Source organism: Brachypodium distachyon, chromosome 1 (assembly GCF_000005505.3).
Source record: "Brachypodium distachyon strain Bd21 chromosome 1, Brachypodium_distachyon_v3.0, whole genome shotgun sequence".
In the NCBI taxonomy this organism is placed as follows: Eukaryota; Viridiplantae; Streptophyta; class Magnoliopsida; order Poales; family Poaceae; genus Brachypodium; species Brachypodium distachyon.
The window spans coordinates 63,406,048-63,424,352 of record NC_016131.3 but is presented as its reverse complement, the minus strand read 5'-3'; the positions used below and the strand labels follow the sequence as shown (position 1 = coordinate 63,424,352).

Below are 18,305 nucleotides of genomic sequence, written 5' to 3'. Positions count from 1 at the left end.
TGTCAACATCAGGACCGCGCCCACCAGATTTTCTAAGCTTGGATTCCACCAGTTTGATTTGAAGATAAGTAGCAGTTTCTGCGATAACCAAATCCAATACAAATTTGAATTGTAGCTGGTACTATTAGCTATACCAAATGTACTACTCCCTCCGACCCATATTACATGTCCCAGATTTAGTAGTACTGAAAACTGTGTTATTTGTGTGGACGTTCACAACTCAAATTAACTCCACAGCATGGCCCGCATAAGGGGCACGTGACAAGCCATATGGTGGAGTTAATTGGTTTTCGAAAAAACTACGGAGTAGATTACAATGGCATTCCAGTCTCCCCATGGAGAATGAGACTTGAGCGCCATATTGATAAATATTGCAGGATCAGAAAATGTCAATTGTCAGCTTGAGACGGATGATGGTTTCAACAGAGTTTTTGTGCAGTAATAACTTACATTTCAACTGCACTTGGGCTGTATCATCTCCTCCCTACAGTTAACAGCATCTGGCCGGAACAATTATGTACAAGCTTCGGCACAGTTTAGGCCAAGCCAGATGTAAGAAATGCACATTAAGGAGGCTTCCACAAGCTAACAAATGAACATTTGTGGAAAATGATACATAATAACGGGGACTGAAGTTCTTGCTCCAGAACAAATGGTGGACACCATTTCAACAATCGTCTATTGATCCTTCTTGTTGTCCTTGATCTTCTTGGGTTTAGTTAAGAAGGTAACTACCCATACTCCTAGCAATGTTGCTTGGAGGGGTGCAAGCCAATATACCAATAGGTGGTCAAATGTGGTGTGATCTCCTCGAGCATAAGCCCAAGCAAAAGCCTATAGAATATAACAGCAGGGATATTATTACATAACTGAAGTTAGATTCAACAATTACAACTAGCAAGTTAAAAATGCATGTCCGATATAAGTCTTTCCGGGATGAAAATGTATTTAAGGTATAACACCAAGCTTAATACCTAATTGTTAGGATTTAGGAATGAACATCTACAAAATATCAGATGAAAACCACCCTTGCAGTGCAAACTCCATAGGAACCATGTTTAGAAGTTCCAAAACAATCTACAAAAATACCATATGTTGGAGTGTGATTTTCTACAAACGTGCAGAATTTCAAGTAGAAACTCAATTGTATTTGGAAGGAATGAAAAAGAGAAAAGTGTCAAACAACGAAGAACCACTATATACATGCTGAATTTGTTTTTCCATGCTGCTTGACACACTTAAGTCCGGACTTGAAATTTACAAATCTATAAAACATCATTTCTCTAACATATGCGATTTTTTAGAACCTTTCGAACTCTTTACAATGTTTTTCATGGAGTTTTCACAGTAAAGGTGGTTTTCACAGGACACACTTTTGGTACTACAGGAAAGTCTGCATTCTGCAACTCTGCATGTGCAGGAAATCTTACAAAGTGCTTGATTTCACGGGCTAAGTTATCACCATATTTCACTTGGAAAGTATAAGAGGCAGCATAGCAAGTTGATAAGTGGCCGAGATGAGCAATATACATCTCAATCAATCATAACATAATGCAACAAAACACAAGTGCAATCAAATGTGCCTAGCAGAATGTACTGGCGCCACAAATTGGTGCCATCATACATGTGTTTGCATGGTACTTTCATACATTCAACTTGATTCATATGGAAGTTGAGCACACGTGTAATTTTGTTCAAATCCTAGAGGTTCATTTCTAGATCATCCATGCCCTTAAGTGTAGAAAGCACTTACAGATGCGGGGTTCATGATCCCTCCAGTTATATGCGAGCTAAGGATATGAATCGTATTTTTCCAAATGCTTGAGATCCATGTCTTCATAAAGAACCCATTCATCTCTTTCTTCTTAAGTGTCACTGACATCATGACAACCATAAGAGTTGCCAGTCCTTCAACTAACGCTCCATGATGAACACCGACGCTTAAGACAGCTCCTTTACCTACTTTAGGAAAAGCTTCCTGGATGACCGTCACTCCAAGAACCGCCCCAAGCACCTGATAAACAAAACACAACAAATGTTAAGACAGACATGCAGATCCATAAATCAATACAGCTGCAACAAAACAGGCTGCTCAATCAAAGAGAAAATGATTAATATTCACGAATCATTACTCCTACAAAGAAACAAGTTGGTGGTGAACCGGTGATGTCTGTTCACCTTGAGGTCACATCAAACTATTCGATTTGCTACCAATGGTTGGGATTGAGATGGGCTTACTCACCACTTTGAGTACATCAATTCATGAATTTTGCAGATATGCTGAGTAGTACATCAATTAAATAAAGTAACGTAATATGATTTTGTAATGAAAAAGTACATATTTCAACCTTGAACTCTTGCCCAAGTTCAGATTTCAACCTCCAACTCCTAATCGGTTTAATCTTGCCCCTCAAACTCTTAACAGTGGTCCAAATTCTGGGTTGGTGGGTTTGACCGCCTTCGACTCCGGTTTCGGGCTGAGTAAGCTGCCTCATCGCATAAGTGAGCCATGCCATTGTATCGAGTCGGAACCCTAGCAGTCACGTGACGGCGTGAGAGGCTCCGTAGCAGCGGGAGGTAGAGAGGTCTCTGGTGCAGAGACATCGGGACAGAGAGATGGCTCCGTAAGAGCAGCGTCTGGAGGAAGAAGGGGCTCAGGTGTGGCTGTGCAGTGGGAAGGAGAAAGGAGCTCTGATATAGCGGCGGCAGTGGCGGATCTAGGATCTTATGACCGGGGGTGCCACGTTTGACACAAAGGTACAATTTTTTTTGGTCAAACTACATCATATTTGTTCAAAAGCCATGAAAACTCAGACTAGAAGAGCATATTTGAAGCTATGGTTAGTTAAGTTGCTAGATTCATGAACAAACATTATATGGTAAAATAGTTTTTCCAAAATTTTAGATCCGCCATGGCGGCGGTAGGAATGATATAGCTTGCTTAATCAACTGACGGTGATGGCGTGTCTCACTTATCTGATGTGGCACCTTATTCAACCCAAAATCAGAGTCAAAGGCGCACAAATTCAAACAATTCAAGATTTGGGTGGTATTAAGAGTACCAGCGCACAAATTCAAACAATTAAAAGCTGGAGGTTGAAATATGAACTTGGTAAAGAGCTCAAGAATGAAATATGGACTTCTCCTTTTTAGGTTCCTCGGTAGGATATATATAGTATCTATCCTACAAAAGTACAAAACAACATTGATTCTTCTCTTCTCTCCTATTCGAAATCAGGACCATAAAACAGAGCGCTCAGTAACACAACTGAAAAATCTTCTCTTTACTTTTTTTTAATGGGAATTAGAAGGAGCGAACGACGTTCTCTCGTCTTCACGGCGACGACTCTTACGCCATATGCCTCCTGTGCTGACGCAGCACGGCATGTATGCAAGCCCAAGAGTTGGAGGGTGGGTCGCGCATCGGCCCTAACACACGACGTAGCGCGGTAGTTGTCTCCTTTGATCAAGACACATGATTTGCAATCAATTTGTACTATTCCATCTTAAATGACTAAATTTGAGCACAATTTAAGAAGGCTGGATTATTCCTCATGCCTCTGCACAATTGAGATTTTCGGCCCTCCATATGAGTAACACTAACTTAAACTATTTTTAGACTTCTTTAACATGTGTTAACAGCTAATTGCAAAGCTTTTCTTCGTAACATATATTTATCCACGTGTACCCTAGAACAGATAAAAGAATATAATTATGGCTTATACATCTCCTATAATCGCCAGGCACGTGTCGATGGTGTGTCGATAGAATCATAGGAGTATATAGTAAATATGACAACACCTCATGGATTAGTTATGAGATATTGTGAGATAGTTTTTCTTAAATAATGAGCGAGCGCAAAATTCCCTTGAAAACATAGTACTCCCTCCGTCCAACAAAAAATGTCTCAAATTTGTCAAAATTTGGATGTATCTAGACATGACTTAGTGTATAGGTGCATTCAAATTTAGTCAAAGTTGAGACATCCTTTGTTGCTCCTCAAATAGGTACTCCACTAGTCAAATTGTGATTGCTTCCTCTTCTGATTTTTTATTATCCTTCGTGGTAGGACGAGTTCCATACATTCTCAGATGGAACCACAAATTTCACAACGCATTGTAATGTAACGTTATATGCTGATGAAATTCAGTATATATAAAAGGGATGACACGGAGCAAAAGGCATCACCTGAGCAGGGATCCGTACGAAGACGGTGAAGAGGTAGAGGGCGAGGCCACCACGGGAGGCCAGTGCGCCGGCGAGGGCGGTAAGCGGGTTGTAGGAGGCGCCGCCGGTGACGGATTCGAGCCAGGCGAAGAGGAACATGTAGACGACGGAGAGCGCAACCTTGGCGGCTTCAGCCTCCGGGCGCCCGCCGAGGCCGAGCACGCTGTACACAAACAGCTTAACCAGCGCGCCCACGCTCACCCATAGCGCCGCCAGGACCAGGTCGCCAACGACCAGCCACGGCCGGATGCGGCCGCTCGACGGGGGAGCCGGAGACATGGGCGGGCGCGGCGGAGGCTGCCGGTGCGCGCGGTAATGGCTTCCGTGACCGCGAGGGGAGGGGTTCTTCTGCCGATATTAGGAAGGAGCAGGCGATAAATTTGGAACAAGCTTAACAAGGCTGTAAGATTTTTAAATTTGAGAGCGGGTCAAGAATAGATTCCCCATGTGGCAGCCACAATTGATAAGGAAAGCTCTGCCGTAGTGCTGTTCGCCGATGATTGCTCACAACGGGAACATCGGAGAATATTTTCGATGCTGTCGTTTATCGTCGCTTTTCAGGAGCTCGTTGCAAATTCATGTGAGAACAGCTAACAGAATCCAATATCAGACGTTTTCCTCTAAGAACTACCAACCCGTTGGTTTTTCTTACCGTAAGAAGCCACGATAATTTTGTCGTCCTTTTGTCATATCAAACTGAGGCCTTGTTTACACAATTTTCTAACAGATTTAAGGTTTGATTTTTTTAATAATTAGAAACATCAGCCACACAAAATTGTAGTCCACACGGCTAACACTTAAATTGCAGCCTTTCAAAATGTGAACCTTGAGTACTACAAAAGGCATTGCAACCTAGGAAGCACGGATACGTTGATACGTATCGGATACGCGATACGGGGATACCGCGATACGTCAATTTTTGAAAAACGTAGATACGGGGATACGTTTCTATATATATATACTAAATAATAAAAAATATATTTTATATGAGAAGTAGTCAAAAATGGTACTGCATTGCCAGATTGTTCCCCAGTTCTCTGCAGTGCTCGAGCTTGAGCTCCCAATTGAAGCTGACGCTTATCTTGCCATGGCTTACCTGGGCTGAGAAAGAAAGAACTGGAGAAGCAAAGTCAAGAAATCAATCAACCATTTCGCCTGAACAGAGAAGGGAGATTGGTAGGATAGATCGACGACCGATGGGCTTCTTCTGGTGTACAGTTTCCCATATCCCACAAGTATCGGGAGGTATCCCTCACGTATCGGATATTTTTTTTAATTATTTTAGATCGAAAAATTACCCGATACGGGCAAAATACGTATCGGGGAGTATCCGGGCATATCCCCGTATCCATGCCGTATCCGATACGGATACGCCAGTTCAGAGCCGTATCCGTGTTTCGTAGATTGCAACTTTACTCTCTATATCATCTTTAGGCCCCTCTTGGGAACTATGTAAAATTTTCTTCACCCGTAAATACTTACCGGTGCATTTTGCCGTGCACAACAGGTTAAGGGTGAATCAAAACACCGGTGTGTTTAGTATTGCGGCCTCCGCCGCGCAGCCGCCGCGACCCCGTCCTCTGCCGCCACCGCCGTTGGACCCCATCGCCTCCATCGGGCATTCGCCGCAGGACCTCGCCTGCCGCTGGATCCCACCGCCACCGCCGTTGGATCCGCTTGTCGTAGCCGGTGGATCACATCATCCTAGCCACCGTCGTGGCGTTTTCAATCGATCCCGCCACTGTATCTCACTCGTCGTTTGTCTCTGTGCCAGTCTCGGTGAGAATATTCAGGCTTAAAACGGGGTAAAATAATACATAAACGGCAAACCAAGCATAGTTTTGGGCTTCCGTCAGGAAAAAAATGTGCTCCGAGATTGACACCGGTTTTGGCCCAATAACTAGGCTTCCAATCAGGGCCTTACTCTTAAAAAAAAAATAAAGATCTAACTTGTTGTGTGTCAATGATCTCCTCGTGACCTGGGAAGCGAAGGCCTAAGAGAAACCCTAACCGCCGTCTTCTTCCAAGAAACTCCAATCTCCAGCGGTTCCCCTTGTCTCTTACAGCCGATCTGGCCTTAAGAGACAAGGGAAACCACGGATCAACATCTGGCATCAAGTTTGCTACCTTCTTTTGCTAGGTTTTTGTGTGCTTCTTGGTAGCGTCTTGGCGATGGAAACGCCGTCATCTAGAAGATTGATGTCCTGGCTCCTTCATCGTCCTGGTATAGGCGTTGCAACCTATGCCATGGAATTAGTGGTTCTCATGACACGTCTTTTCGGGTTGCTAGTCTTTTTCCTTGCGGATTCATCGACGAAGAAACAGTTTTACAGCTTGTCTCACAAAAGGGTATTACCCTGGCCATGGTGTGTTCAATGATCTTAGGTTCTCATCGTTCGAGGTGGTCGGCTCATGCGGCTTTTCAAAACCTCTGAGGTTAGTTCAGCTTGTGCAAGTATGGTATTCTGCAATTTTATCAACGAATAAGTGAAGAAATATCAAATTGCGAAGGATGGATCAAGAGAAGTTTATTTCAAAGGACTACAATGAAGCTTTTAGTTTTGTTAAGTATCTTTATTATTTGTGTTCATTCGTGTATCAATCTTTTGTACTTTGTCTCTTGAATCAATAAAGCCCCATCATTGCTCTAAAAAAAAAACTTGGTGGCCGCATGTTCCCTGTACCGAGATTATTTTCTAGATTGCTAGAAAACCACCATAATTGCCACATGTTCTATGTGATAGATATACTCATCACGATCTTTTGATTACAATTGGTTTCACGTATATTTTGAGATAATTGATATTCATCACAAAAATGGGGTATACAAGGGCAAGCATTAAACAGCTTATACAATACTGTACAAGTTTTTAATTCCGTAGCAGCGAACATGCATCCAACAAGTATCACATAAAATTAGGCACTATTAAAATAACGGTATAAATTGCAGTCTTTGAAAGTGTGAAACTGCCGTGAGGTGAAATTCAAGAAAATCGCTGGCACTAGAAGTTCAAATCAAGTCTCTCGGTGGAGAGTCTGGTATCCTAACAACTTCGGCCATGTGATTCGATTGGCTTTTCCTGTGATACATAAACCAGTTTCCTCCTGTGAAAACAATGGACAAAGAATCCACACATCGCCAATATGAAGTTTATGTTCATTCACAAATTCATATTTACCATTTAGATTTGAGAGGCGCTTGGTCGTCATCACACTCCATTTTGTATTCACATACTTGAACGAAGGCTCGAATCCAGGACTGGATGCATCTTCGTGCTCGAGTCCAGGAGGAGATCATATGAGGTGAGGGAGTAAGGATCCAGTACAAGACTCATCTGCTCTCTCGCATTGGTTATCGGACTTCCCACTGGCACCACCTATTGCATTTCACACAAGAATTCAGACGAAACATTATAAAGATCACAATTTACTAATCTAAGAAACTATCATTGTCATATTAAATTCAGTTTGCAGTCACTGAAACCAAGTCAATGTAGCAAACCTTGTCTGGCTTTTGGAAGGAGTTCTCATCCCTCAGCCAACCAGATGTAAGTACCGTCTTTATGGATCCAAATGTCTGAATGTTGCTGTCCAGTCCAGTTATAGATATACTGAGATCCAAAGCTTTGTCACCGAAATTGACAACCTAAAAAATAAAATAAAAAATGTGGTTATTTCAACTTTCATCAGCTCAGTTAAATTCCTGAATTGGGAGGCACCTTTATTTTCAGGTAAGTATTTCCATCATTAGAATTCTGCCAAGTGATAGCAGATGCGACCAATTGGTTATAGTTCGATACGTGAACGGTCGAGGGGTGAAGTGTTGCGCCACTTGAGTCCTTGAAGAAGTGTAACATCCAGTAGTTTGGACATCCATAGTGCTGCCACGAGTCAAACACTATGGCATCTGGACTCCACCTAGTAAGAGAAATGAATTTTCATGGATGGTGTGGATATCAGTAGAAAAACAGTCATGGTGTTCATCTTTGCTATAAATCAAGAGGTTATCTAAATTGTAGCTTGTCTTCAGTAGACAAAATGCGGCACAAGTAGGGAAATTAGGCTGCAACTCATTTCTCGATCAAAGTGTTGAATCATTTACCTGCGATCGTTGTCATTTACAAAGAGAGGAGCACAGCTTGCCATCTCAACCACATCACTGCGTAGTAAAAGTTGGTAAGGCACACAAGTTCACAATGCAATCTACCATCACCACTTCACCAGGATGGCAAACCATAAGTAGCATAAAAGCACCTGTTTCTTTCTAATCCAACAAGGAATGCAGCTTCAGCTAGAGCAGCTACTAGTGTTCCTCGGCCAGCATCATTTCCAGTCACAGCATACTCACTAACAATTGCCTACATCATTACACAAGTAATAAGTTGTAAGTATGAGAAATGATGTAATAGATTCATATTATACCTTCGGTCCACCACGGGGTGTGTTGTCAAACATGCTAGATTTGGAAAACATATCGCCAGATGAGGTATAGACCTACCATAAAGACAATATCAAACACTGCCAAAGAATTATAGATCTATAAATGTATATACATATACTTTATATAAGTGATGACCAAGAAAGATTTTTTACATGAACGTCATATAGATCAGCCGGTTCGACTGGTGAAATGGCAGATCTATCGCAGCTTGATATGATTTTGATATCTGGGTAGGATGCTTTTATTGCAGAATAGAACTTGCGATAGTTTTCTAACAAATACAGACACATAATTGAATCTCAGTATAAGAGAAAACTCAACAAAAGAAGAATTCAGATGCAGCTTTGATAAAGATGCTCTCCTGTGAAGCCAGACATGAAGAAATATGAAAAGACTAAGAAATACATAACCTTTATAGTACTGCATCGAGCATTCTTGATTCCCCATTGAAATATAACGAAGCTGAAAAGGCTCTGGATGTCCCATTGCGGCACGAACTGAACCCCATGAAGTCCCAGTGTCTCCCCTAGCAAACTCAATACCGTCAACAACATCCTGCAAACGGAAAACATGAAGAGATCGAAGAGCTAGGACACAACAAGTTATAAAATAACTAATGCACGAAATTCAAATCATAACAACTTCTTACAAATGGAACCATTTATTGTAGGAAACGTCACTTCCTATAATAGTATTTATTCACATCATCAGAGTATTTATTCACATCATCAGTGCAGCAATTGTATCTATTCACATCATCAGGTCGGTAATAGGCAGAATCCTAATTAAGATAATTATGCATTGCATCCTTCAGCAGTTCAGTTACGCACTCCGTGTTGACCTTTTCTTTTCATTTCTGGAATATTTCATGCCTGGCTGTGGCCCGGATATTCCAAACTAGCAGCGTGAACCATACATGTGTGGCTCACAAAATAACACCATCAGAAAGTTTATTTGGCATAGTTTCTCAGTGAGTTATTTGCCCCCAAGCATATTGTTATTTGATATAATTCGCCTCTACATTAGCATATTAACATATCATTAAACATATAGAAACAATTGCTACGCTACCAATATGTAAACCTTGGGAAAATATTATTGGACCTTGCTGGAAATCACCAACAATTAAATCTAAAAGTTGATGTCTTGGACCTACACCTTCTGTTCTCTTCCTCCACCCGCCTCATCATTGCCCCTATTGTAAGTGGGTTTTTCATTTGTGCAATGTGATGCCTCATGATATTTTCACGCCGCTCTTCTTGTTACAACCGTAGCCTGGCCAATTATGGATTTCTATTCATAAAAAAACTGTGAAAACATTCTCTCTCACTCACTCTCGTCATAACTTGTTCTTTTATACCGGTTATTCTACACAACTGGAATGACTTATTACACGACATTGTTTGTAGCTTTCAACCTTTACTGTTGCAGCCACAACATCTCTTTGCTTCCTTCACGCGATACGGTCGCTTGCAGCCTTGCACGCAGACATCAACTCGGTAATTCTTCTTGCCCAATGCCATGTACGTGGTCCTTGTAAATTTTAATTCTTCCCAATCAACTATTTCACGGTTTCTTCCAGCCGCTATGAACTTCACCATTGATCACTGATTCATGCATGTGTTTACTCGGTCTCTGCCCCGACATCTTATATTGTTGTCGGACCCATACATGTTTATACATCTAAGCGAGCCATGCATGTTGAAACATCCATTGCATGTTTCGTTGACATTGGTCATATGTCACTGCATAATACATGTTATCGATTGAATATGAAATTTCAAATTTTATTCCATATTTAATACACTGAATTTCACATGTAAATTTGTCTGCTAGTTTAAATATAAATTTTAGCTATTTTCAACTTCATACAGTTTTGGTGTTATCAATTGGCAATAGAATTGCTCAAAAAATTACTCCCTCCGATTCATAATAAGTGTCGGGGATTTAGTACAAAGTTAGTACCGGAGAATGTATCTAGTTCTCCCAAGCATGGTGTACTACCTGTGCACCCAACTATTTTACCCCTCAAGAAGGTGCTAATTCTTTTGAAAAAAAAAATCACAACAATGATAGTACTACATGTATATATTGTGCCACAAAATTTCAGATACAAATTCAACCTGTAGCTTGATAAATAAAAGGGACAAATCTGATTGTGAATAGTAGCTAGCTTGAATGGGCAGCGAATTGAGCCCATAATCACTGTCAGCACTGGATTTGTATTTGTTTGTTTATGGATCGTTTTGAATTTGGATTTGAATTTCTGTTACATGAATGATACATGTTATGTCTATGTAATAGAAAATAGATGTTTTCACGACTCTTATAATGGGGATATAGGATGGGTAGCACAAGATACATTCTCTATTAGGTGGAATATCATATATAAATCGAAATGTTAATTTCCATATTATTTTTTACAAAAAATACTCCCTCCGATCCATAATAAGTGTCTGGGGTTTAGTACAATGTTAGTACAACATTGTACTAAATCTCAGACGCTTATTATGGATCGAAGTAGTTATTTCTTGACGTCATAGTTGCATGTTATCAATTGGAAATAAAATTAGTCATTTTTATTTTAATCTCACTCCATATTTCTGTTTTAGGTTGAATTTCATATACGCATCTAACTGCTAATTTCATATAAATTTTATAGTGACAGTTAGCTATTGTTGGACTTCTTATGAGTTCCTAAGGAAACCAAATTTCTATTTTCCTTTTATATTTTATTCCGAAATTAACGAATAAAATAGAGGTGTATTCTTTGTCTGCCTGATAAGAGTTGTTTCATCCACCTAATAAGAGTAGTGCACTATGAATTTCCACAAACAATCAGTTTTATCTACACTGTTGTTAACTTGGACCAACCACATGCAAACAGTGCAAGCAGATATTTTACCCTATGTGAACGAAGGTGGTTGCTCTTTCGTATGGTTTCAATAATATAATAGATTTGTTGTCATTAAGGATACTGTGAAATTCCAAATTTGTTTGCATAAATACATAAAGGGATAGTGATTATAAGTTCAACTATGAATCCAATGAAAGTAAATTAGCAATTTAGCATTGCATGAGGAGTTAGGCACACACAAATGATTTTGTTTAGCAGCTTTTATTCTTGCTATTTTTCCTTTAGGAATGCCATTGCTGAATTCTCAGTGACAAGATTATGCTTCGTACCCCTCCTTTATCTGTAAATATTGTACGAATTTTATTTTATATTATTTTATTATGTATTTTACTGTCGGAGCCTCTCGTACAGTTTCCCTAAAAAGAGATAATGCTTTTTTTTTCCTGTTCTACTTGGTTCTTTCTTGAGATAGTAACTTTTTAAATAAATGGATGGATCCTTTCCTGATTATTGGAGTTTACATTTAGTAAAAGCAGGTGATCGTTACTTGAGAAAAGGTAATAGGTCTAAACTTTTGACTTTATTAGACTAGTGCTCAGAAAATCAGAAAACCTACCAAGAAAGAAATAAAACACAGCTCAAATGCACGTTGCACATGGGAAAAAGGAACTTCATTCAAGAACAAACCTTTACAAAAGAAGCTATTGTTGCAGATGGTACTTGTTCATTACGGCTAGCTCCTGCCACATTGAAAAGAATTAGATCACACCACAAGATAATGCAACAAGTCTGGTTACACCTTTTAGATTCTTAGGCATAGGAATTACCATCATTGACCACCCAAACTGGGCAAGCACCAAGGTCTTCTGCTAACTACATTAATAAATTTTTCCATCAAATTACAGTAATGAAACAGCACATCTCAGCTTCAGACTGTTTGCAATTGTCTGACAATTTCCAGATGAAAGTCAGCCAGTAGTGTTTTACTCACTTGAAGGAACTCAAACAATCCAAGTCCATCATCAGTCCAGTATCCCCAAACATCATTGAAATGACCAGGTCTCTCCTCCCAAGGTCCAACAGTTTCACTCCAGCGAAATGCATTTAACAGATAATTTCCCATGACATAGTTGCCACCTAAAGCAAGATTTTTTTTTTACCATCAATCTCTAGAAATCAGTGTTAAACCTTACTTGAACCTTATGAGTTTGGCAACAAGCTGCATGAGTATAATAGACTACGCAATACAAAGTGATTCTAGAAAGTTTTCATCCCTTTTCTTGCTTCAAATGCTCTTGCGAAAGCATACCAAACAGGCATTGACGTTTATGTGTCTTCAAGGTTTCAGATCAGTATTACATTAGTATAGGTAAGTTTTGATTAAAAGATTATGTAACATACACTATCTACAGAAAAGCTATGTGTCAATTTGCATGACTCAGTGCCAACTAATAATCAGTAGCTGCAAGGTACATCTTTACAGGATATCTGCATACAATCCTACACATAGAGAAATGAGGGAAGAATATTAGAATACATACTTATTACTACTTTAGTCTGTTACTACGAATCTGCCAAGTGTAGTATTGTACTCTGAGTGCACAGTACATAATTTAGACAAAAGAGAGCAATCAAGGAACGTGCAAGAATACTCCAATACTCAACCTGACTTCTCGCCCTAATGAACTTGTGTGTTATTCATAATTGTATAACTGTTATACACTAGTGTAGTGCAACAAATCAAGACACTTCGATCACATATTAAGAAGCACCGAGGCATAGCACCTTCACCTCTATAAATGGATCACAGATGTAAGATGAAAGGAAAGATGAAAAACCTGGAAATTTTAAAAATTTAGGCTTTAGATTTGCCAGCATAGAGGCAAGATCTTTACGATAACCATGTCCCTGAGAAGAAAAATGGAAAATCAAGACACTATTAGATCAAGAGATGGAAAGTGCATAAATATTTTCATTCTCTTCTTCTTAGACCATATTTTATAAGTGAATTAAGAATAAATTAAAAATGCTACAATGAAATTACCTAAATAAATAACAAGAGAACTTCGTGGTACTAGGGTGAAAGCACCATAACAATACACCAAGCAATTTTGATAACGACTAATGCAGCTTGTACCCAGAAACATTTGAATGCAAAGTACTATAACTGCTATACAAGTATGCTGCATATAGCTATCCATGGACAAACAATTTAAGTTTGCAACTCTGGTTCCAGGTTGTAGCATGTTTGGATATATTACGTGATAACTGAAATACCCTGACAGTGGAAAGAAGTCTTCTGTTTATGGTACTTCCTAAAAGGAAAAGGCAAGCATCCAAAGAGAACATGGAAAGTAAATTACCATGTAAGTATCTGATGGCATAAGTGATACTTGATCAAACCAAACTATGCCACTTTTGCTGGTTGTAAGCTGAAGCCTCGAATTAGTATTTCCTTCACTTGCTTGCAGATCAAACTCAACCTTCGTCCACTCTGTAAAATCTTCCGCATCAGACCTACAGAAAAAATAAATGATAACACACATTGTCATTCCACAAAAAGAGATATTGTAATAAATGCAGAACTCTCGGCATATTAAAGCACATGGTATTGCTCACGTGATGGTATGAGCAGCTAGATTTTGGAGACCATCTGAACTTGTCAAAGAAACTGTCAGATCGACGGAGTCTGATGACTTAATGTACATGCTTAGTTTATAAACCTTTGTTTTCTCAATATTCTGCAGCAATGGTAGAAAAAGCAATTATTGTCAAAGAAACTGTCTGATTCATTGAGTCTGCATGCAATGCCAATACTGAATCATTTACATGTATAAACTTAAAAAATATATTTCGACCGAATGGATCTTTTTTTTATCAGAGAGCATGTGCTCCCCAGAACACTTTATGGTTTTTTAGTGTGACCCCCATTACTATGTCTATTGGATTACCTGGTTCTTTTAGTTTTATCAATCCAACTGTTCGCGAAGATAGGATGATGTGGTGCAAACAGAGGATATTTTTTGAGTTAATGTGGGAACTCCTTCTATGAAGTGGTCTCAGAATGCACTGACGTTGGTCGTTGGTGTTAGTATATGCATTAAATCAATAAGACAAAGCACCAAGAAACTAATAAATGTACATCACACATACTTCATGAGGTGCTTGCAGTACGTCTACGAACGGATGGCAAAAGGACTTATTGTTCGTATGCAGCTGGGTGGGGAAAACAATACGAAAATCTGCTGGACTCCGTGTTTCACAGGGATTCTAATTTACGAACTGACCAAGGACAGTACGTATCTTTCACAAATTTCATATCCAACCATCAATAATTTGGGTGATGTGGATTGACGTGGTGCCTTGCCTCGAAGGGAATACTGTATTGTACTTTGAGACAGTATATGATAGATGTTCAGCAACAATGGTAGCAATAGCAAAAGCTATTCTTACTGTTATACCGGAGATAAGTTTAAGCCTAAAAGGGAGAAGAAACTACTCCCTCCGTCCAACAAAAGATGTCTCAAGTTTGTCAAAATTTGAATGTATACATGACTTAGTGTATAGATGCATTCAAATTTAGCCAAAGTTGAGACATCCTTTGTTGGACGGAGGGAGTAGAATATTTTGCATCAATGCTAATACAGAGTATCACTAACAAGTAGTGACTGAAGAGGATCTAAAGTTATCTAACAAATGCCTAAATGTTTTTTTTTTATATTTCCTGTCCATGATACTATAAATATATAAAAAATGAGGGGGGAAGAATCAATTATCACATGACACTCTGAATCCTGAAATTCTGTTAGATAATTAAAAGTCATACCATGCCCCAGAAACCAGGATTGTAGATACCAACACCTCCTGGTGGGCAGACATCAGTTCCACTAGATTGACAAAGTACTTCCATCTTAAGTGCAATTGGATTACTGGCAAAACAGGATGAGCGATCTGTTGCCACAATAATATTCGTTTCATCTCCAATTATCAACCATGGCTCAATGTTTGAAGGAGTATTAGGACCACCAGCTTCAAAACCTGTAAGTAAGATTGTTCAAGCAAATAAAACAAAAATATATAAGGGAGCCAGAGAAATGCAGGACCCATTCTTTAGCCCCCCCAAACAACTCTTCTCCACAAAGAAGTATTAGGTATAAATGATTAATAGCTGCTAACGTTATTACAGGGCTATATATAACAGAACTAGAACTGAAAAATTATTTATTAGCTTTCCATTTAACTACATACAACAAAGACCAACATAGCTAGTGCAAGCAAAGAGCATCATAACCCTGCAGTAGTTTCCCCAGAAATCAACTATAAGCGGAGAAGTTAAACTATGCCAAAATGATGAGCACTAAATTCTATCAGAAAACCAAAGTGCCTTTATATGTTTGACACCTCAGATATCAGATCTCCATACCTCTATTGTTTACAAGTTCTGCCCACAGCCCGCCAGCCCCAGCATGGTTAATCTCCTACAGACATAACAAAAAAATAGCAAAAATCCTCACCCATGTACAAAAACTAAGTAACGGTAACAGTGTAGTACAAGGTTCAATTTCAATGCTAAGACGTGAAAATTTGAAAGGAATAGTCAATAGTCATCCAACATGCTTGATGAGTAGTTTCGCCAAAAATAGGTTGTCTCTTAACATAAAGCCACAGAAAATATAAATAAGTAGACGCTGGCTGAATGAAATACAAGGTTCAATTTCTATTTTTTGCATTTCTACAAGCTGTGAATTACATGTCAATGCAGAACCCAACTACCCGAATATGTTATCTGGGCTGTAGTTGGTTATACATGGCTGAAGGGGAGCCTTGGCGCAGCGGTACAGCTGTTGCCTTGTGACCATGAGGTCACGGGTTCGAGTCCTGGAAACAGCCTCTTGCAGAAATGCAGGGAAAGGCTGCGTACAAAAGACCCAAAGTGGTCGGACCCTTCCCCGGACCCTGCGCAAGTGGGAGCTACATGCACCGGGCTGCCCTTTAGTTGGTTATACATGGGCGTCTAACATAAACATTGGAAGTTAACCAATTTAGGCAATGTACCCAAGTGCACAGGAGTTGGTTGAATTGGCCAAGCAAATGTTCAACATTATCAAAGCATTCCACTGTCTGCACAGGCATGGTGTTTGGTAGGGTAAGAGTGTCAATTTACTACATGTGGCTCATATAACTACCCAAGATCAATGTATGCATGAAGTCAACAACAACTAAACATTAAGCTTACCTCTGTTGTAAAAAAAAAGTTTCAAAAAACATTAGCCTCACCTCAAAAAAGATGCCAAACATATTGTCAGGGATCATCTGAGCGTTCTGAGGTGAAGCATCAACACTCAACTGTGCAGTTTGACCGGTCGCTGACCCAACAAAAAATATCTGACACACGGCACAAACAAGACACAGCACCTGGAACAACCGACGATCCAAACACGCTCTTGGGACGGCCATTGCAACCTGTCACAGCTGAAACGAAAGCACTAACTCATTGCAAGTTCTATCAGCACAAATACACATACTGCAAAGCCAGAAACGTTCCTTTGCCTAAGTTAACATAGACAGCAAAACAACGAGAATAAGAAACAGCAACGAGTTCGGAGCAGTAGTGTATGAGTGAAACTGAAGCAAAAGGAAGAGGAGGAAATGTAAGTTGGAACCAACAGAATGCGACATGGGCGTTTTGTTTGCGGTTTACTTCCAGGAGCTGCACTTCGTCGCGTACAAGCAACATAGAACTGTCATTCTCTCCTGATCCATCAAAGCTATGCAACGCAAGGTACTGAACCACAATTTTCGCCAAAAACACATCATTTTGTCTCTCCACCAAGATCAACTTTGTGACAAAAACCTCTGAATTCAGAACAACAGCTTTCAAATATTTCACATGGCAGAACTAAGCTAGTAAGGTCATACAGTTATATTACTGCACTATTGTTTTGATGATCATGTAAATATATCAGATTTGCAGAGCATGTCACAAGGTGTGCACTTTGGACGAAGTAATAAATGCAAGGACAGGCTTATAAAGGCAAAGGAACAGAGAGTGGGCATTTCCGCAAGGGATCCCTTCCGCGAATAGCGAGAAAACGTGCCACATAAGGTACTTCACTTGTGAAGCAAACAAAAACAAACCTTACACAGTAAGATCGTGCTATACAAGTAACGCAAGTGCGCCCATGGGTACCATTGAAGCAAACCATTCATAATCCCCTTCCTAAACATAAACTAACCAACCAGAGCTCGATTCTAAAAGCATCGCAACATTGGCGCCGCAAAATTAACCTCCCAAAAGGGAGGAAGCGCAACAGAACAAAATAAGCAGAGCGAGTGGAAACCTTTTCGGAGGCCGTGGGAGCTCACCAATGCCGGATTGGGGGGAGGGGGCAGGGCCGCAGAGCGGCATTTCTAGGGCTTCCCCGCCTCGACGTCGCTGTCGAGGACAGGCGGCCGCGGGGTCAGGGGCCACAGCGCCGCTCATCGGATCGCAATCGGACGGGTGGGAGCGGTGGCGAGCGAGCGGGCGGGGGCGGAGGCGTCGGTAGCGTTGCTTGCGAGGCCAGCCAAGTCGTTGCTCTTGCGTCGAGCCTACCGCGGTGAACAGAGTCAACTGGGGTCCAGCCGTCCAGGATATATTTTCCATATTTTAGAGCCTCCCAATTCAAATATCGAGATGTTAATTGGCACAAGCGTGACGATAAGCCTGAGTTCTTCCCAATGTTTTGGCTATGCATTAATTAAGTTAACCCTGAGTTTAGACTGAATGTTCTACAGGTG

General features: G+C 40.2%; 2 protein-coding genes across 4 annotated transcripts; both read right to left on the bottom strand.

The window, feature by feature from the left end:
- Window positions 1-307: 307 nt before the first annotated feature.
- LOC112268522 (aquaporin SIP2-1) lies at window positions 308-4,834 on the bottom strand. The gene is made up of 3 exons (XM_024456887.1): window positions 4,189-4,834; window positions 1,754-2,014; window positions 308-834 (listed from the first exon to the last, which is right to left on the bottom strand). The coding sequence occupies exons 1-3, from the start codon at window positions 4,504-4,506 to the stop codon at window positions 679-681; spliced, it is 735 nt and encodes a 244-aa protein (XP_024312655.1). The 5' UTR covers window positions 4,507-4,834; the 3' UTR covers window positions 308-678.
- Window positions 4,835-6,963: 2,129 nt separating this feature from the next.
- LOC100844814 (alpha-L-arabinofuranosidase 1) lies at window positions 6,964-18,054 on the bottom strand. 3 transcript variants are annotated; one of them, XM_010230388.3, is made up of 19 exons: window positions 17,867-18,054; window positions 16,803-16,997; window positions 15,949-16,003; window positions 15,352-15,563; window positions 14,145-14,266; window positions 13,889-14,042; window positions 13,364-13,433; window positions 12,517-12,662; window positions 12,353-12,398; window positions 12,213-12,265; window positions 9,079-9,223; window positions 8,821-8,939; window positions 8,650-8,721; window positions 8,482-8,585; window positions 8,330-8,386; window positions 7,947-8,145; window positions 7,730-7,873; window positions 7,407-7,604; window positions 6,964-7,332 (listed from the first exon to the last, which is right to left on the bottom strand). In XM_010230388.3, exons 2-18 carry the CDS (start codon window positions 16,980-16,982, stop codon window positions 7,455-7,457), a joined length of 2,028 nt encoding a protein of 675 aa, XP_010228690.1. In that variant the 5' UTR covers window positions 16,983-16,997; window positions 17,867-18,054; the 3' UTR covers window positions 6,964-7,332; window positions 7,407-7,454. The 3 variants fall into 3 exon arrangements, with proteins under 3 accessions (XP_010228690.1, XP_003558030.1, XP_014752857.1); XM_003557982.4 differs by having other exon boundaries at window positions 6,964-7,307; window positions 17,867-18,053; XM_014897371.2 differs by having other exon boundaries at window positions 6,964-7,307; window positions 17,892-18,053.
- Between the last annotated feature and the right edge of the window lie 251 nt (window positions 18,055-18,305).

Bases quoted from the DNA above. Each gene is read 5' to 3' on its own strand.
- LOC112268522 (XM_024456887.1), bottom strand. From the start codon at position 4,506: ATGTCTCCGGCTCCCCCGTCGAGCGGCCGCATCCGGCCGTGGCTGGTC. The intron at 2,015-4,188 runs GTGATGCCTTTT...TTTGTTTATCAG, and splicing joins TCGTACGGATCCCTGCTCAG to GTGCTTGGGGCGGTTCTTGG. The intron at 835-1,753 runs GTAAGTGCTTTC...TATATTCTATAG, and splicing joins GGATCATGAACCCCGCATCT to GCTTTTGCTTGGGCTTATGC.
- LOC100844814 (XM_010230388.3), bottom strand. From the start codon at position 16,982: ATGGCCGTCCCAAGAGCGTGTTTGGATCGTCGGTTGTTCCAGGTGCTG. The intron at 14,267-15,351 runs GTATGACTTTTA...CCATTGCTGCAG, and splicing joins ATCCTGGTTTCTGGGGCATG to AATATTGAGAAAACAAAGGT. The intron at 12,663-13,363 runs GTTTTTCATCTT...ATCTTGCTTTAG, and splicing joins TAAATTTTTAAAATTTCCAG to GTGGCAACTATGTCATGGGA.